Source organism: Nycticebus coucang, chromosome 10 (assembly GCF_027406575.1).
Source record: "Nycticebus coucang isolate mNycCou1 chromosome 10, mNycCou1.pri, whole genome shotgun sequence".
NCBI lineage: Eukaryota > Metazoa > Chordata > Mammalia > Primates > Lorisidae > Nycticebus > Nycticebus coucang.
In genome coordinates, this window is record NC_069789.1 from 99,408,235 (window position 1) to 99,422,777 (window position 14,543).

The 14,543-nt window shown below is 56.5% G+C and overlaps 1 protein-coding gene and 8 non-coding genes across 10 annotated transcripts; 5 read left to right on the forward strand and 4 right to left on the reverse strand.

Moving 5' to 3' along the window:
- Positions 1–1,087: 1,087 nt before the first annotated feature.
- On the reverse strand, positions 1,088–1,159 carry TRNAG-UCC (transfer RNA glycine (anticodon UCC)). Its single transcript has one exon. It is a non-coding gene; the product is annotated as a tRNA-Gly (tRNA).
- Positions 1,160–1,304: 145 nt separating this feature from the next.
- On the forward strand, positions 1,305–2,379 carry LOC128597666 (uncharacterized). 2 transcript variants are annotated; one of them, XM_053608224.1, is made up of 2 exons: positions 1,305–1,594; positions 1,904–2,379. In XM_053608224.1, the coding sequence occupies exons 1-2, from the start codon at positions 1,334–1,336 to the stop codon at positions 2,345–2,347; spliced, it is 705 nt and encodes a 234-aa protein (XP_053464199.1). In that variant the 5' UTR covers positions 1,305–1,333; the 3' UTR covers positions 2,348–2,379. The 2 variants fall into 2 exon arrangements, with proteins under 2 accessions (XP_053464199.1, XP_053464200.1); XM_053608225.1 differs by having other exon boundaries at positions 1,305–1,489.
- TRNAD-GUC (transfer RNA aspartic acid (anticodon GUC)) lies at positions 1,752–1,821 on the reverse strand. Its single transcript has one exon. It is a non-coding gene; the product is annotated as a tRNA-Asp (tRNA).
- Positions 2,380–2,442: 63 nt separating the features above from the next.
- TRNAL-CAG (transfer RNA leucine (anticodon CAG)) lies at positions 2,443–2,525 on the forward strand. Its single transcript has one exon. It is a non-coding gene; the product is annotated as a tRNA-Leu (tRNA).
- A 1,882-nt stretch (positions 2,526–4,407) lies between these two features.
- On the forward strand, positions 4,408–4,478 carry TRNAG-GCC (transfer RNA glycine (anticodon GCC)). Its single transcript has one exon. It is a non-coding gene; the product is annotated as a tRNA-Gly (tRNA).
- Positions 4,479–6,649: 2,171 nt separating this feature from the next.
- TRNAE-CUC (transfer RNA glutamic acid (anticodon CUC)) lies at positions 6,650–6,721 on the reverse strand. Its single transcript has one exon. It is a non-coding gene; the product is annotated as a tRNA-Glu (tRNA).
- A 1,078-nt stretch (positions 6,722–7,799) lies between these two features.
- Positions 7,800–7,871, reverse strand: TRNAD-GUC (transfer RNA aspartic acid (anticodon GUC)). Its single transcript has one exon. It is a non-coding gene; the product is annotated as a tRNA-Asp (tRNA).
- Positions 7,872–8,467: 596 nt separating this feature from the next.
- TRNAL-CAG (transfer RNA leucine (anticodon CAG)) lies at positions 8,468–8,550 on the forward strand. The gene has a single exon. It is a non-coding gene; the product is annotated as a tRNA-Leu (tRNA).
- Positions 8,551–10,083: 1,533 nt separating this feature from the next.
- TRNAG-GCC (transfer RNA glycine (anticodon GCC)) lies at positions 10,084–10,154 on the forward strand. Its single transcript has one exon. It is a non-coding gene; the product is annotated as a tRNA-Gly (tRNA).
- Positions 10,155–14,543: the final 4,389 nt, after the last annotated feature.

The following is a 14,543-nucleotide window of genomic DNA, read 5'->3' on the forward strand; positions in this document are numbered from 1 at the left end:
AAAGCTCCTGGCAGAGAGAATCCAAGTGGGATGAAAGCTCTTTCTTTCTTTTCCTGGGTTCTTTGTCTAGGGGTATATATAGTCACATGGGCCCTTTACGGTTACATTAGGCTAAGACTTGGTAACAAATGAATGGATACAGTCCCTTCGGCTCGGGTAAGGTGAATGAATGCATTCATGGGTACAGTACATTCATGAAATTGGCCAGGCCTAGGAACTTGGGGGGTTCCTTGTTCAGCCACAGGTGCAAGGGGAGGGAGACACTAAGCTGCTGGTGTCTCCCCAGCAGTTATCTGGCCTGCCAACGACTAGAGCCTCCTGAGCTCCCCACCCCCCGCAACCCCGTTGCCTACCCTCAAACCTGCTGGTACCTCTGCCTGCTGCAGCTGCCCTAACAACGCCAGAGCGGAGGTGGGAGATCCTCCAGTGAGCTAGGCCAAGCTGGCTGGAGCATCACCTGCCCTGTATCAGGAGGAGGCAGGCTGTCGTGGCCGGTCTGGTTGGGGCTCTGGGCTGAGGAAGAATGGGAGCGAGGAGGCGAACGTCTGGCTGGGCAGAGGGAGAGAAGCGGAAGGCCTGAAGGTGGCCAGCCGGACCAAAAGGCCAGATGGGCTGAGGGGCAGGCGCCAGGGGTCAGGCTACACGTGGAGGGCGCTGGAGGTAGTGGCTGGGAGGCGGGAGAAGGGAGCAAGCCAGCTAGCTAGCGTGTTGGTCAAAAGCCAGGCGCGAAGGCGCCAGGAAGTCTGGGAGGCAGCAGCACTGCAAGAAGAAAAGTTTCCCTGACCGGAATCGAACCGCGAACCCTAACCACTAGACCACCAGGGAGAACGGACTAAATACGTCAGGCTTGCGCCTCCTGGACACAGCGGCACTCCATGGTGGCAAGAGCTAGGCACTACCCAGACGCCTGGGTCCTCCTTGGGTTGAAAACAAAAACCAGCCGCTGCGGCCTCTGGCAATCCGCGTGCCCTGGCAACTCTCCACCCCTTTGGGGCATCCTCTAAGCCGGGGCGCCTCTTTCCCTTAGGCATGCACGCATACACCGACCAAAGCCACGGACCTGGACCTGCGCAAAAGGTGAGCCGACTGCGTTGGCCGGGAATCCAACCCGGGTCAACTGCTTGGAAGGCAGCTATGCTCACGACTATACCACCAACGCCTCTGGGAGCCGTAGGCCCAGCCACATGAGCCCCGGGATTCCACTGGCCACGCCGGCACAGCCTGGCCCGACGCCACGCCTGCCCCGCGCTGCCAGCGGGCGGGGAGAGGCTCCAGCCCTCCTTCCCCGGGCCCCACCTGCCTATCTACACGCTTGCCTGCCTGTCTGCCGGGGATGGCGCTATCGCTGCCTTGCTGCTGCTGGCTGGACTCTCCTCGCACCCGCCAGGGACTCGCTCATCCGCCTTCCACCGGGGGTCCCGGGCCCTGCGCGTCGGGGAGCTCATTCCGATTGGTCGGGCGCTGTGGAGGCGCGACGAAGCAGCTCCGCGTAGGCAACCAAGGGGCCGGCGGGAAGGAAGAAAAGAGGACCAGGGAGTCCAGGCGGGGGATAAAAGGGGTCAGGGGAGCCAAAAGGGCCAAAGGGGTCTCCCAGGTAAGGAGAATGGCTGAGGGCGGGGTGGGTAGGGAGGAGAGTTAGAACCCGGGCGGGCAGGTCAGGCACAAGAGGGCGCCCTGCACCTGCTGGCTGGAGGGCGGAGAAGGGCCCAGAAGAGGCTAGGTTGAGGGCAGTGGTCAAAAAGGGCGGCAGCCTCCCCATCGGGGAATCGAACCCCGGTCCCGCGTGACAGGCGGGGATACTCACCACTATACTAACGAGGACGGCAGTGGCTCTCGACTAGGCGCCGGACCCTTCTGCAAGTGTCAAAGCCTAGCTCTGCCTTCCTCCCCCTGCCCATCACAGGCGCCCAGTACATGCCCCCAGTCTAACCCCACTCGCACCGCCGCCGCCACTTCCACTCCAAACCCCAAACTCGCTGCCCACACCCTACCCCGTGGGCGAAACCAACCTGCCGCCGCTCCCAACAAAGCACCTTCCGACCACATCCGGAGCCAGAACCCAAAGGGTACCCCAGTGGAGTGGAACCTCCCAGTGCGTCCTTCCTGCTGCCTCCAGCGCGGGGATGGCTCCTGGACCAAGAGAGGCGGGCGAGTGAGCGAGCAAAGGAGCGGGGAGGCGATCGGCGCACGGCGCGCGCGGGAGCCAGGGAAGGGAGGGGAGGGTGAGAACTGGAAGCAGCTGATGGCCCGACGCGGCCCAGCTGGGTCCAGGCAGGAGGAATGGCACGTCGACGCCGAAGCCAGCAGTGACAGCTCACTCGGCTCCCCCTCTGCCCACGCGCGCTGAATTGTTTCACTTGCGCACCAGGAAAGTCCCAGTCCATGGGCGCGGGCGTCCGTGCCGAGTCGCAGCCAGGGAGAGGCGCCCTTCTCAGACCAGTGGTCAGGATGGCCGAGCGGTCTAAGGCGCTGCGTTCAGGTCGCAGTCTCCCCTGGAGGCGTGGGTTCGAATCCCACTCCTGACAAGCTCACCTTTTCTCCAGGGGAACGCTCCTGATGATACAGAGTTCCCCTCCATTCAAGGCTCAACAGGGACTACGGTTTTCCTAGGCTTAAGCAAGTTCATGAACAGAACAGCCTGACCTTTTGCCTGAGGTGAAGGTACTGCATTCATTTCTTTGCCGATAAGACTCATTAACAATGCAAATGTGTTTCTATTTGCCAAACCCTGGCTAAGAGTAATTCTCAAGACCTAATACCCCTAGATAAAGAGCCCATGTAGAGACTCCCCAATTAGTTCTTTCCCCCTTCCAGAAGCTCTGGTGCCTTTTACTATGTATTCCTTTCTAATAAAACCCCGTCTTACCGCTGATCTGTAGTCCGGGGTTTCATTCCTTCAATACCTGAGACCTACTGAAGAGCATAATTCCGGTAACAGTGACAACCCACGATCCCTTGACCCTGCCTTCCTGCCTCGTGCTCTCGCCAAGCTCCAAGCCCCCTTGACGCGCGCCCCCCAAACGCAGCGACGGCACAGGCTCCCGGTTTCTTCCTGCCCACGCGCTGGGGTTGCACAGACTCTCGGGTACCAGCAGCCAGCAGCACCCTCTGCCAGTTGCTATTCGGACAGACGCACTCCCCGCCAACTTACACGCCCCCTCATACTTGACCCCACGCTGGCGTTTGAGTACCTCGCTGTCCACCTTCCTAGATTATTATCCCTGCCTTTCCCCTCCTGCCAACATAGCCCGCCCCCGCCTTCGGACCCGCTGTGTCTGGTGTGGAGAGCGCCCCACATTTTCCCCTGCGTCTCCTGCGAGAGAACAGCGACTCACGGCTGGCTCTCTGAGCCCGCTCATTTCTGCAACTGGAGGCACACCGTCCGACAGTCCCTCCTTCCCACCTACCGCCTCGGCCCCCGCCTACCCATTCCGTTCTCGCCACAACCTACTAAGGTCGCGTGCCTTCTGAGACTGCTATTCCCCAGCTTCTTCACTGCGGCGCTCTCCCGGCTTGGCCCTGACGGCCACCACCCGGGCAGCTTGGACACCTCCTCGCCACACAGAGGGGAACCTCTGGGTTCCGAGCCAGGAGAGACTGACCCCAGGAGTCGCGAGCAGAAGCCCTAGATTCGCATGGCCAGATCACGAACGCTGGGCCCCCTCCCACACCACCTCTGAGCCGCACCGCTTCCACACGCAATTGGCTGCTGGGGGCCACCCCAGAGCTTTCTCCAGAGCTGGCTACCATTCTGCCAGAGTGCTCTAGTCCTCTGATTCCTCCTCGCATCCCTGCCTCCCGCCCAACTCACCTCCCACTCCACCCCGGACCCTGGGACCCACACTATAGAGGTGAGGGGCCGCTGCCCAGGGAGCTCTCTTAGTCTCTATGCCAGAACCGCGCTGGTCCGTAGTGGCTGTACCTGTGGTTCCTCTCCGCCCCCCGCTGGCTCACACACACACACAGTACCACGGGCAAGAAAGCCAATCAGCCGGGAAAGGGACCAGTCGGGGTCAAATTCCAGGCTTGGGGACGGGTTCCCCCCCAACTCCACCCCCAGGTGTGCGCTCAGCCAAGCTCGCCACACATCTCCTGTTCCGATGTGCATCGGGGCGCCGGCCAGGGCCTCTCTCTCTCCAGGCTTCCTCTGGAGACACCGACAGCCCATCCTGCAGCCCTGGGCACCAAGAAAAACGCTGGACCTGGCCAATCCACCCTTCGCCCTATGCGCGCGAGCGCTGCTCCCCAGGGTCCTCGACGTGACCCGAGCCTGGCCTACTGGCCGTCCCTCGCCTTCCGCTGGACAGGGTCCCTGGGGCACGCTCCAATGCTGCAGACGGTCATAAACCAAGACGAGCGTCTAGGAGGCTACCACTGTGGAAGTCTCTGCAGATGTCTACCAACAGTGCATGGGTGGTTCAGTGGTAGAATTCTCGCCTGCCACGCGGGCGGCCCGGGTTCGATTCCCGGCTCATGCAGCTCGATTTTGGTCTTGCAGGGTGCAAGGAGGAAAGGACAGTCCTTACAATAAACGGTGTGGGGGAAAACTGGACATCTACTTTCTGAAGGATGAAACTAGACCCCTATTTCTCTCCATATCCCCAAACCAAATCTGAATGGATTAAACACTTAAATCTAAGACCAGAACTAAGCAACTATTAGAAGGAAACATTGGACAAATGCTCCAGGAAGTTGTCTGGGCAAAGAGGTTTTGTGTAAGATATCCCAAGCACAGGCAACCAAAGCAAAGATAGACAGCCGAGGCCACAGGGACCTAAAAAAGCTTCCGCTCAGCAAAGAAAACAGTCAACAAAGTGAAGAGATAACCCACAGAATAGCAGAAAGCACCAGCAAACTATCCATCTGACAAGGGATTAACAAGCAGAGCCTAGGTAGAGCTCAAACAGTTCAATGGCAAAGTAAAACGCAACAATAACAGCAATAAAGAAACACACAAACCCCCAAGCAATGCAAATCAAAACTGGGCAGAAGATCTGAACAGGCATTTCTCAAAGGAAAACACACACATGGCCAACAGACAGGTATATGAAAAAATGCTCAATGACACTTAATGTCACAGGAAAGCAAATCCAATCACAAGGTGACATTATCTGCCACCCCAGTTAAAATGTGGCATCCTAAAGACAGGCAATAGCAGATGGTGGCCAGGATGTGGCAAAGAGGAAAGGACATCCTCCCCACATCGTTGATGGTAGGAATGTCAGTTCCTACAGCCACTGCAGAGAACGGTACAGAGTTTCTCAAAAACCTCGAACTAGACCTACCATAGATCCAGCAGTCCCACTGGATTTGGTATGTATCCAGAGGGACAGAAATCCGTATATCAAAGGGATACCTGAGCACAAACATCCATGATTACCGTGGCACTATTGGCACCAGCCAAACTAGGGAATGGACCTAGGCGCCCAGCAACAGGTGAACAGATTAACAGGATGGGGTGTAGATACACCTTGTGGAATACTCTTGGGCCTTAGAGAAGCCTGGAATGCTATCGTCTGTAGCAACATGGACAAAACTGGAGGTCATCGTGTTAAGTGAAATAAGCCAGGCACACAAAGACAACTGTGCTGTTCTCACTCATATGTAGGAGCTAAAGAAGTTGATCTCCTGGAGGTAGAGCCTGAGAAGGATGCTAGGGAGTGGGAGGTGGGACTTGATTGTCTGGCAGGGAAGGGAGAGGGGCAATAAGACAGGTTGGTTAAAGGGTACACACAGACAGCTAAGGAATAAATTCTTGAGTTTCCCCAGCAGGTTAAAGTAAATGGAGTTAATCAACAATGGCGTGTGTATTTTCAACATCCCTAGAAGACTGGAAAGGTGTCCAACACGCAGACATGATAAATAGCCAAGGTGATGTATACCCTGACTCGTTCATTACACATTCTATGTATGTACCCGCTAACTATGCACAAATATGGAACAATTGTAAAGAACAATTTTACAACAAGAAGCCCATTTCTCACACCCCTGCCTCCCTGGCACCTAGATGGAGGCCCTGGCTCCCCCAGGCTCCGCTCCACTCTCCACTTCTCCCCATTCTTGGTCAAAGCCACTAACCCGCGTGGAGCCCAATCTCAGGCTGGCACTCGGGGCCTGGCACGCTGTGGAAAACCAGAGCACTTTCCACCTAAGCGGCGATGTCCCAGACCGCAGGCCCTCGTCCGAGTGGGCGCACATCTCCGGTCAAGGACAGAAGAAGTAGCCCGTCAGCCACGAAGCTTGGCTGGCAGGAAGAAATAGCGCTAATGGAGAGTCCTTGCCCATTTGGCGGCCAGAAGTGAATGGATGAATATGTGTGGACGACTGCATGTGTGTGCGTGCATGCGTGTGTGTATGTAGCGTTGCCTCTGTGGTGCAAGAGTCTGCTGGTGGCCATGGGAGGTGGCAGGCTGTCGTGGGCGGTCGGGTTAGGTCTCTGGGCTGAGGAAGAATGGGAACCAGGAGGCGAGCGTCGTCGGGCAGGGCAGAAGGGGAGAAGTGGAAGGCCTGAAGGTGGCCAGCAGGAACAAATGGCCAGAATAAAAGGCCGGATGGGCTGAGGGGCAGGTGCCAAGGGTCGTGCTGCACATGGAGGCGGTGGAAGTGATAGGAGAGAAACGAGCCAGCCAACGCTCGCAAAAGCAGAAACTTCCCTGACCGGGAATCGAACCCGGGCCGCGGCGGTGAGGGCGCCGAATCCTAACCACTAGACCACCAGGGAGAACTGGGTAAAAGTGTCAGGCTTGCGCCTCCTGAACATACTGGTATGGCCACTGTGGTAAGCGCTCGACGCTACTCGGGAGCTTCGGCCCTGCTTGGGTTGAAAATAAAGAACAGCCTCACGCCACCTCTGAATCCTCCTGCCCTGGCAGCTCTCCTCCCGGTCGCCGCACCCTCCAAGCGCCACTCGCCTCCTTCCCCTAGCCATGCACGCACGCAGACACAGGCAAGGCCACACACCCGGACCTACCTGCGGAAAAGGTCTGCAGAATGCGTTGGCCGGGAATCGAAACAGGGTCAACAGCTTGGAATGCTATGCTCACCACTATACCACCAACGCGGCTAGATGCCGGCACCTCGGCTGAGTCTGCCCAGGACGGCGCCAGCGCGTCGCCTACTCTCGGTGCAGCCCTGCCCCGACGCCGCGCCCGCTCTCGGGTCCGCACTGCCACTGGGCCCGGCAAGGCCGTTCCGGGTCCCACCTGCACAAGTCCAGAGGCTCAGCTCCAGCCGTCTTCCCCGCTCCCGCCTACAGACCCGCTTGCCTACCTACCTGCCTGCCAGGAATGGCACTACCGCTGCCTTGCTGCCGATGCTGTTGGCCACGCCCTCCCTGGCTGCACTCAGCAGCCCGCCCCGGGGGAAGGAAGGATGTTCCCGCGCCCGGCTCGCCGGAGTCCTTCTCCACCAGGGCCCCGACCAGGCTACAGCCCCCACCCGCCGAGGACTTGCTCATCCGCCTTCCACTGAGTGTTCCCGGCCCTGTGCGTCGTAGGGAGCCCATTCGGACAGGTCGGGCGCTGTGGGGGGCGTGACGAAGCCGCTCCCGGTAGGCAACTAAGGGTCTGGCAGGGAAGATGGGAAAAGGACCAAGGGGCCGGGGCGGAGGTTGAGGTTCCAGGGGAGCCAAAAGGACCTCCAAGGTAGGCGGGGGCCGGGCGTCGGGAGGGAGGGGAGTTGGGACCGAGACAGAAAAACAGGAATAAGAAGGTGCCCTGCGCCTGCCTGGCTGGAGGGCGGAGAAAGGCTCTTGATCGCTAGAGGTTGGGCTGCGGGCGGTGGCCAAAAGGGACTACAGCCTCCCCGTCGGGGAATCGAACCCCGGTCTCCCGCGTGACAGGCGGGGATACTCACCACTATACTAACGAGGACGGTAGCAGCCACAAGTTGCACGCCCAACCCCTCTGGTAGCGTCAACACTCTGCCTTCCTCCCCCTGCCCACCACCGTCGCCAGGCACTTGCCCCGGTCCAACTCCACCCGCACCGCCGCCGCCACCCGCATTCCCAATGCCAACCTTGCTGCCCACGTGGGTGAAGCCAACATGCCGCCACTCCCAATAAAGCACCCTCCGACCCCAGCCAGAGCCGGACCCAGACCGGATCCCGGTGGACTGGAACCTCCCACTGCGTCCTCCATGCTGCCTCCAGCGCGGGGATCGCGCCTGATGAAGAGTGGTGGGCGACCAAGCAAGGGAGCCGCGAGGCAGTGGGCGTGCGGCGCGCGCGGGAACCGGGAGGGGAGGCGCAGGTAGGGGCAGGCGGCCCTGAAGCCCCGACGCGGCCTGGCTGGGTCCGGGCTGGAGGAATGGGACATCGACGCCGAAACCAGCCGGGTCAGATCACTGGGCTCCGGCTCTGGAGACACGCTGGGTGGTTTCGTTTGCTCGCCAGGGAAGTCGCCGGCCAACGGTCCCAGCGCCCGCGGAACGTCTCAGCCAGATGGGGGCAGTCGCGCCAACGCCAGTCGTCAGGATGGCCGAGCGGTCTAAGGCGCTGCGTTCAGGTCGCAGTCTCCCCTGGAGGCGTGGGTTCGAATCCCACTCCTGACAAACACCTTTTGGCCCCGCAGCACTCGTGGCAACACACAACGACTGACACTGCCTTCCTGCCTCGCTCTCTCGCCCACATCTCCAAGCTTCAGCCTCCTTGATTCGTGCCCCCCAAACGCAGCGACTGCATAGGCTCACCCTTTCTTCCTGCCCACACGCAGGCGTGGTACAGACACTCCGGTACCGGTAGCGGACAGCACCCGTCACCCGCTGCCAGTTGCCGTTTGGACAGACGCACTCCCCGGCAACTCATACGCCCCTCACGCTTGACCCTACGCTAGGGCGCTTCAGTACCTCGATGGCCACTTTCCTCGTTTTTCCCTGTCTTTCCCCTCCTGCCAACACGGCCCACCCCTGCCTTGGGCCTGGCTCTGTCCGGTGTGGAGAGGCCCACCCCGACATTTCCCCCTGCGGCTCCGGCCGGGAGAAAAGCGACTTGCAGTCTGAGCCGGCACTCTTCTGCAACTGGAGGCACACCGTCTGACAGTCCCTCCGGCCTCAGCCCCCGCCTGCCCATTAGGTTATCGCACTACTGAGGTCGTCCGCCTCGCTAGACTGGTGTTCCCCAACCTTCTTCACTGCTGCGCTCTCCTGGCTTGGCCCTGACGGCCGGCACATGGGCAGACGGGACGCCTCCTCGCCAGACACAGGGGGAACCCCGCACAGGGTCTCGCCGGGAAACCAGAGCCCAGAGAGATTGGCCTCTGGAGTCGCGAGCAGAAGCTCCAGATTCGCGTGGCCGGACCACGAACGCCGGGCGCTAGCCGGGACCTCCTCTGCGCCGCACCGCTTCCCCACGCGCCAAGTGGCTGCCTGGGCCCACTCCACAGCCTGCCCGAGAGCCGGCTGCAGCTGTGGCAGACTTTTCGAGTCCTCTCATGCCTCCTCGCGCCCCTACCTCCCACCTAGCCCACCTCTCACTCCACCCGGTACTCCGGTACCTGGCACCCGTATAGCGCAGGGCCTCTGGCCAGGGAGCAGGAGCGAGGCTCGCCTTCACTCGCTTCATTCACTTTGCCTGAGCCGCGCTGGGCGGCGGTAGCCGCAGCTCCTCTCAGTCCACTCTGGCTCCCACACACACAGCACGGCAGGCAAGAAAGCCAATCAGCCCGAAAAGGAACCGGTTTGGTTCAGTATGGACGCTTGGCTACGGCCTCTCCTCCCCCACCCCAGGGAAGGCGTGTGCTCAGCCAAGTTCGCCACACGTCTCCTGCCCCCATGAGCATCAAGGAGCCGGCCAGTGCCGGTCCCTCTCCCCACTTTTCTCAGTGTCCGTCCCTCTCCTGAACACCGACAGCCCATCCCGCAGCCCTGGGCTCCGAGAAAAGAGCTGGACCTGGTGAGTCCACCCCTCACCGTATGCGTGCGCGCTGCTGTGCGTCCCAGTGACCCGAGCCTGGCCTACTGGTCGCCAGTCCGCTTCCACTCGACCGGGTCCCTGGGGCACAAGCCAACACTGCAGACCGCCACAAGCCAGGACCGGAGTCCAGGCGGCTATGGCTGTGGGAGCCTCAGTAGGCCCTTGCCACCCGTGCATGGGTGGTTCAGTGGTAGAATTCTCGCCTGCCACGCGGGAGGCCCGGGTTCGATTCCCGGCCCATGCAGCCTACTGCCCCCTTTTGGTTCTGCAGTTCTGATGCCCAGTAACGCTCCACCCTGCCTCCCGCGTGGCTCCCACTCAAGTCACCCGCGCCCTGTTGGTCCCGAGCTCACATGCAAACACAACTCCCACCTCTGTCCAGTTTCCTGACCCCAGCAAACTGCTTGCCCACGCCTTACAGATTCCCTTCTCTCTCCGCCACACACGTGCCTGGGTCCCTTTTCTCTTCACTTACCTGCCTCTGTAGTCCCCGCATCTCCCCTCCAGGAATACAGACAGCCAGGCGCCACACGCTGGCACCCACGCTCGCGGTGCCTCTTCCCTCGGCATTTCTCCACTTTGCCTGGCTTTCCCGCTCCCCTCACCAGTCGGAGAAGCGTATTCTGGCTGCCAAACTTATAGCGAGCACAACGAGCCTCCTGAGACGACCGGACACATCACATTCTCCCCAAAGGTCCCACTGTCAGGCATTAAACCACAAGGGGACATCAAAAAGCACATGGATAGTGTCGTGGCATGTGTGCCAGGTCTGCACTCAGTGCGTCTTGCTTGCCCACCATGCCTCTCCCAGGCGCCCACGCAGCACCCACCCTAATCTAGGATCCTCAGCTTTCACCCCGGTTGGGGCAGTTGCACATCCTTCCCTCGGGTCTCTACTCTCCCCACAAACACCCACCAGACACTGTGAATGTCTCTCCTGACAGGGTCCAATTGAATCCCATAGCCTTTAGGATCTGCCCCAAACAGGCTCCCTGTCTCAGACTTTCAGCCTCACCCTTCCCTGCTCCCCATCAGCCTTCACCCCCAGTCTAACTGGTTATTCTGACACTCTGGTGGCACGGCACCCTTTGATCCTCAAATGTGGGTGTGGTGGAGGGTGGGCTGGACAGGATCCTCTTTGAACACATAGGCCTTCCACCTTGGATCTTGCCTGGACCAGGACTCACTCACACACGCCAGGGATCTGCCTGTCTTACTGGCCCTAGGTTTGGCCTCACTCTTTCACCTCCACCTGTGCTCTTCCTCACATTCCTAACCCACGTCCTCCTCCAAGTCCACCACCACCTGCAAGCTGGGCTGGAGGAGGGAGAAGTCAACCAAGAGTATTCACAAAACGTATGGGACAGGGGCACAAGTAAGGAGGGTCCACAGTGTGTGCATGTGTATTTGTGTGTGCCCTGGTGGCAGGCAGGGGACAGAGGGGCATTCCCAGGACTGCCTTGGAATTCCTTGGGGAGTATAGTTCACATTATTTGGGTGGAATGGGCAGTGTCCTAATTACAAAGCAAAGGAGAAGTTAAATACTTTTGAATTCATTGAGCATCAATGCCAACAACAAAGCCAGAAGAGAAAGACAGGTAACTGCCACAGGTTTTCAAAATAAAAAAGTACTGCTCCTGTGTTCAATAATGTGACAAGCTTACAAGAGATATCCACTGTGACTCAGCCCTCTTGTTTGAAGAGTCTGGGCCCTTCAGATTCAAAGATGGCTCCTTTCTTGGGACAGTCACAGATGTGGTGTCCCTGGGCACCACAGTGGAAGCAAGAAAGTGGGGCAGGGTAACACCCAACCTCCTCTGTCATCCATGTAGACCTTTCTGGTGACACTTTCTCCTCAGAGAAAGTGCCACAGTGGAACACATGTGGTCAGACTTCACTCCACTACCAGCGTGCAATCATCTGCCTTGCTTGAACCCTGGGAATTGGCTGCAATCACAGCTCCTGACAATTTAGTCTTTTGGCATTCTTTACTTTCCTCCTCCAAGTTGTGGTTGTTGAACACCTAGACAGTCAAGTTCAGTTGCTTCATTTGAGTCACTTTGGGGTCCCAGTGCCTTATGTTCAAGATTACTGTGGATATTAGTGGCTGACTGGTCATATAATGAGTTCTAAGCATAATTCTCCCTTTCACTGATTCAGGGTCCAAGTTGGTGTTCTTTTGGACTGCTTCCTCTAGTCTTCCCCTAAAATATTTTCAATCTTATTCTGGGTCAGCTCAGCTAATTTGGAAAAGTTCATTGGCTTTACTTGTGTTTCCTGCATGCCTTATTTAAGGCAGGTCTGCATATAATCCCTGGCTGCTCTGCCAGTCTGTCCAGCTTGTCCAGGTTGATCTTTCCACTCAGGGTCTTGGGTAGTAACTGCATTTGCCACATCAGCTGAATTCTGATTAGTAGCATGTTGTCTATCTGACTTCTGTCATTAGCTGTTGTTTTACACTGTTTTTCATCCATGGTACAATAATATAATAGTAAAATCACTAGATCCTTCCAAGTCAAATAAAAAAACGTTAGTCAAATGCTGAAACTTCTCTATAAACTTTCCAGGATCCTGGGAGGGGGGAGGAAGGGTGAAGGGAGGGTGATTGGTGGTCCACACCTAGGGTGCATCTTAGAAGGGTGCAGGTGAAGTTTACTAAGTGTAGAGTATAAGGGTTTGAACACAATAATTAAGAAAATGCCATGAAGGTTATGTTAACAAGTTCAGTGAAAATAGTTCAGACAGTATATGGAACCAGCACATTGTACCTCATGATTGCGTAATTGTACACAGCTACAATTTAATAAAAAAAAAAAAAAACTTTCCAGGATCCACTGAAAATTTTCCTACTTTCTCTTTACAAGTTTTTTTGTTCTTTCTTTAGAAGTTTTAAAGACTGCCATTCTGAAGGGAGCATGCACCTTTATAATCTGCTGTCTATTATGGGAGGCTACCTCCTGTAGAATAAGAAGACCAGGGTAAAGACCCAAAACCATAGTCTCTAGTGGGGGTAGGGAGAGAAGGGGGTGAGACTATGGTATTTCCTGAACTATAAGCTGGCTGGGGTTCCTTCATTTTTGGTCTCTCCTTCTCTTTACCTAATGGGTTTCCCCCTCTGGAGTATACACAGGTGGTGCCAGCAAACCATCTAAGGGGGAAAATTTGGTGTTTTTTCCAGCCCATTTCCCATCCTTCCTCCCTAGTTGACATTTTTCTACACAGTACTCACACACAATATTGAGGGTTATCCCTTAAGCATATAAAACCTTGCATATGGGGTACTTCGGACCACTTCCTCTTCTTCTCATTTCCACAAAAGAGGTCTAGCTGTAAAATGCTGTTATGACTGAAACTCCCATCTACAGGCCCGATTTTCCCATCTGATAACTGAGATTGAGGCCAAGCTGTGTGACAAAAGAAAATTAGTTTAGACTTTGGGGGGCTGTCAAATCGAAGGGGGTTCCAATTCTTTAAGAGTTATTCCAGGAGTGAATTAGAGGGTATGGAGGCTATTTGTCCCATAGTCCACTATGGGAGAGAAAAGACAGAACACTCCTGCCACCCAGGGTCCTTCAGGTATAGAGTGCCTTCACAACCCCGGACAGGGATCTGCAACAGACAAACCAAATCTCCCTCCAAGGCTGTGCATGGGGCTTTTGGGAAAGTTACACAAAACAACTAATTTTTCACAAGGAATGTCACACGGGACCACCCCTTTCCTTGTGATGGCTGCCAGGCACAGCACCCTATGGTATGGCACTGGTGACGAGCCTGTCTTTTCTCCTCACTCACACATACCACTCCAGGAGGAGTAGAATATCCATCCCACCTCTTGCAGGTCTCCTGCTACCATTGCCTCCCAGTCTCCTCACATACACACAACACTCCATGAGAAGCTGACTCTCCTTCTCGCCTCTTCCAAACCTCTTACCTGATTGCCTCCAAGTCTGCCTGGATGTATATAGATGTCCAAAAATAAAAAGAGCCTCCAGTTTGCAAATAAATGGGGGCTGGCCTGGGGACGTGGTTTGCCTTTTGAGGACATTCAAAAAACTCTTTAATACAGCTCTTCTGCCTCCTGTAGTATTAGAGGGGATAAAGCCATTCTATAAAAGTGAAGTTGCTACTGAAGGGGCACAGCCTCCTCCACCCTTGTAAGGTGAATCAGTCTCATTTGTGCTCCTTGAGGTATGAGGCCCTGAGAAGAAACATTTCTAGTACTTGGGCTAGGTGTTTTGGGGGATATTGTCCCCCATCTTGCAGAAGTGGCCTTGCTGAAAAATGCAGGCAGTTACGCCTTAAAGGATAGAATATGCCAGAGGGCCCTGCCAAGTTGCAGCTGGAGACAGATCATCTGCCTGGGGCAGTGGGCCATTGCACTTTGTTCCCTGCCTCAATTTACACAATAACTTTCAGTTAATCACATAGGGAAGTGGGCAAACAGAACAGACAACACAGTGCCCTTGTGGTTTATCTCCATTGTTGTTTATCTCCAAGCAGGACATTCTTAGTTTAGAAAGGTGTGTAAATACTTTGCTGCATTAACGCTGATAAGGAATCTTTATGACAGTTTTTGTTACCTTGTCTTCTTTGTTCTTGGATCATTTTTATCTGATGAGTTTGGATATATAAG